The 3969-nt window shown below is 61.8% G+C and overlaps 1 protein-coding gene across 1 annotated transcript; it reads right to left on the bottom strand.

Annotated features, from left to right (window-relative positions):
- Nucleotides 1–2088: 2088 nt before the first annotated feature.
- LOC137001195 (uncharacterized) lies at nt 2089–2853 on the bottom strand. Its single transcript, XM_067359574.1, has one exon. It carries the CDS (start codon nt 2851–2853, stop codon nt 2089–2091), a length of 765 nt encoding a protein of 254 aa, XP_067215675.1.
- Nucleotides 2854–3969: the final 1116 nt, after the last annotated feature.

Genomic DNA, 3969 nt, shown 5'->3' with positions numbered 1-3969 from the left:
CAGTCTGGATCCCTCCTAGGGGGAATCCTCCCCGGGGGTTAATGGTGACGCGCTTATAGTGCGTGCCACCGCCCGGGGAGGCCCTCTGTTCATCTATTTCCATGGGGGTGGGGGGGTTGTGTTGGCGGCAGTATAAGAGAAGGGTCAATCTCCTCCCCTTACCGCCTTCCCCTCCTCTCTCTCTCCGCCTCCTCCTTCCGTAACATCACATTGTCACAGAAGGAGGAAACGGCCCTCTATTTATCCTCTCCCTCCAACATGGCTTTTACCAATGCTTGTAGGGAGAGGTCTTCGCCGACCACTGCGATCAGGACCCGACGCTCCCCCTCCCATGCTTCACACTCCTCTAGGGTGTGTCGCGCCGAGTCCAGACCGGCCGCACAGTGGTGGCACTCGGTCGTACACTCTCGACCGATCCTGCACAGGTAGTCACCAAAACAACCATGTCCGGTGAGCACCTGTGTCAGGTGGAACCCGATACCGTGTCCCCTCCTGTCCGCCCATTCGGGAAGACAGGGTTGGATGGCCTGGGTGGTCCATCTGCCCGCCGTGGAGCCAGCCAAGGAGGCCTGCCATGCCTCCATGGCTTTCTGGCGGGCGTCCCTCCGGAGTCTGGCCACGACTCGTGGCAATAGGCGAGCGCTCCCGGGCCGGTCTGGGTCCCTCGTACGCCGGTAAAATTCGGCGTACGAGTTCGCCAGGAACTCGGCCGGGAGGAGGCCCGCCAGAGCCGTGGCCGCCGCGTACGACGTCGTGCTGTAGGCCCGGATCAGCCTGATGGCCAGCCGGCGCTGTTGACGATGTAACAACGCCTGTATGCGCCGACTGGCCGCGACCCTTTCGGCCCACACCGGTACCCCGTAGAAGAGCACCGATTGCACGACGTTCGCGTAGAGTCTTCTAACTCTGTTTCTCGGACCACCCAGGTTCGGAAGGAGGCGACCCAATGCCATCGCCATCCTATCCGCTTTGGGGGTTATCCCAGCGAAGTGCTGCTCAAACCCCCAAAGTCCATCCAGGGTGAGGCCCAGGTACTTCATCTGGGTCCCCACCCGGACACGGACCTCCCCCACACAGATTTGGGTGAGGGAGGTCGCCCCGAGTCTCTGCTGTAAAAGTACAGAGCCTCCGTCTTCTGCGGGGCGACCTCAAGTCCCATCGTTCGTATTGAGTGTACGACCGCCCGGGTGGCGGCGTTCGCCGCGTCCCGGGCCTCTCTTTAGCTCCTCTCCCGGGCCACCACCAGGGTGTCGTCTGCATAACACAGCAGACGACAGCCCGGGGGAAGCGCCGTGCGGAGCACTTTGTCGTATGCGAGGTTCCATAATAGGGGTCCTAACACCGACCCCTGAGGAACCCCGCAACAGACTTCTCTTCGGCTTACCCGCTCCAGCTGATCCCTGTACTGGAGCGTCCTGTCACGGAAGTCCCAAAGGACCTCCCTTATGTATGGGGGAAGGCCATGGAACTCCATGGCCTCTCCCACACATTCCCAGGGGAGGGAGTTGAAGGCGATGTCCAGCGACACCGCCAACGCCACATCCCCCCCCCCCCCCTACAACTTGGTCCAAGAGGGCCCGCAGATGCATAATTGCGTCTGTTGTGGATCGGGCCTCTCGGAACCCAAATTGGTCCTCCGATAGATTGGGACCATCCCGCGACAGGTGCTGGACTATTCGGCCGGCAATGATTCTTTCGAACAGCTTGCCGACCTCGTCCAGCAGGCAAATCGGCCTGTAAGCCGAAGGTTGCTCCGCCGGTTTCCCCTCCTTGCAAAGTAGCACAAGGTTCGCTATTTTCCACAAGAAGGGAAAGGTGCCCGTCCTGAGGCATGCGTTGTACAGTCGCTTCAGTCGAGCACCCACCACGCCAAAAGCCAAGGCCCAAACTGGCCGCCTCGGATAGTTCCCTCTCTGATATCCCCAGGTCCTCGGTCCAAGTGGGGGAATCCCCCCTAGGGGGGATGTGGATGTCTCTCAACGGGAAGAGACTCCCCACCACCTGGTCGAGGAACCCAGGGTCCAGCGTCTCCGAGGTTGGGGGCGCCGCCGGTCTCAATCTATTGAGTACCAGACGGTACGGACGCCCTCAAGGGTCCCGGTCGAGCTCAGCGAGCAGCTCCTCCCAGGCCTTGGCTTTGGCCCTGCCGATGGTCGTCCGCAGGGAGCACCTTGCGGCCAGATACTCCCCGCGCGCCTCGGCAGTGCTTTTGTCTTCCCCGCCCACCCGTCGTCGGGCCCTGAGAAGACCGCGTCTGGCGACGTTCACGTTCCTTCGCAGGTCCTCGATCTCCTCGTTCCACCAATACGTGGCCCGACGGGGGGCGGGTTTCGATCGGGGCATGGCCATGTCGCACATGCGTTCGGCCATGTCTCCGATCTCTTCGGTTTCGGCCCCGGTGTCGACGAGGTCGGGGGGATCCGACCACGCCTCCACCAGGGCCGCCGCCATCAGTTTATCCTGGTCTAATTTGGCCAGTGCCCATCTTCTAGGGGGATTTTCACCCCTTTGACGGTGGCGGCGGGCCAGCACCTCCCAGGGGGTGGCGGTTAAGACCATCTCTATGCAGAGATGGTCCGAGAAGGACTCCCGATCCGCCACCCTCCACGTCCTCACCAGGTCCGCGGCCCGGGGAGAAGCCCACGTCAAGTCGACGATGGGCTCTCCCCGGGAGTGAACGCAAGTGCTATTTGACCCCCTGTTCAGTAACAGGAGGCCGAGACCTGCCGCCCAATCCAACACGGCCCCACCCCTGGTGTTGGTGAACCGGGAACCCCACTCCTCAGCCCAGGAGTTGAAGTCCCCGGCCACCAGTACGGGATGGGGGAGGCATCGGCAAATGCCCTCCCCCATTACCCGCAGCTGTTTTCTCAGCTCAGGGTGAGGCCGCTTTGGTGGGGCGTATACCCCCATCACATATAGGGCGCCCCACCGCGCCATGACGAATCCCACCCCCCGTTCCATTAGGGTAAAGGGGGGGAGCGGGGAGAGTTCCTCCTCACAATGGCGACGGAGCCGTTCGAGGCCGAAACCCAGTTGGGATCGGGTTCTCGCACCTGATACGGCTCCGCCACCACTCCCAGTCCCGCGTCACGCCCGTCCAGGTCCGCCATAAAAAGGTCTTAGGCCCGGCGGGCGTGGTTTAGATTGGCCTGGAGGAGTTTCGTGGACATTATTGGTTTTCACTAACCTGTCCCTCTTCCAGGCCACTCGTGCCTGCTGTTACTACGACAGCTGGCGATGGATCCACATCCATGGCCTCCGCGGGGGGATTCGGTTCCCCCCTTTTGGACGATTTCGCCGCTGTCGTCTGCTTCTCCTCCTTGTTTTTGGGAGGGGGGATGGGTGCCGCTATGGCAGCTTCCCCCTTCTTTTTTTTACTTCCCCCCTTGGGAGGTTTACACGCCGACCCCCCCATACGGTGGGAGGCCGGTCGACCCGCATCTCGGCACCGGCGCATTTGGCCTGCGCCGTGCATCCGCGGGCCTCGTGTCCCGTTTCCCCACAGCGGTAACAGATACCGCTGCGGTCTACGTTTGTGTTAGGGCATGTGGCTCTAACGTGGCTCTTCTCCATGCATTTGTAGCATTGGAGGGGGCGCACCTCCAGGAGTTCGACCCGGGCTCGGAAGAACCCGTCAACCACTGCGTGCCCCTCCTAAGCGACCTTATTGGCCGCCCCGAGGGGACATTTTACCCAGGCCGTGTAGAGGCCTCTGGGGATGGGGGAGGGTTTTATGTCCCCCACTTTGACCTCAGCGGGGGAGCATCCTCCCTTCTCTGCCACGGCCTGAGCAACGCTCTCAGCCGTGGTCGACGGTGGCAGATCCCGAATACGGATCTCGCCCATTTTCTGGGGTCGATTGATCCGTATTTCGGGTCTGTCTGCGAACATGTTGCGCATATTTTGCGCTAACTTGTCCGCCTTCTTTTGTCCCTCCGGGCCCGGAATCTGTATGATAAGGGCCCC

This window comes from Linepithema humile, chromosome 7 (assembly GCF_040581485.1).
Source record: "Linepithema humile isolate Giens D197 chromosome 7, Lhum_UNIL_v1.0, whole genome shotgun sequence".
Taxonomy (NCBI): Eukaryota; Metazoa; Arthropoda; class Insecta; order Hymenoptera; family Formicidae; genus Linepithema; species Linepithema humile.
Note: the sequence above shows the minus strand (reverse complement) of the source record. Positions and strands in the feature narration are given on the sequence as shown.

Coding starts and splice junctions, on each gene's coding strand:
- LOC137001195 (XM_067359574.1), bottom strand. CDS start 2,853: ATGGGGGAGGGCATTTGCCGATGCCTCCCCCATCCCGTACTGGTGGCC.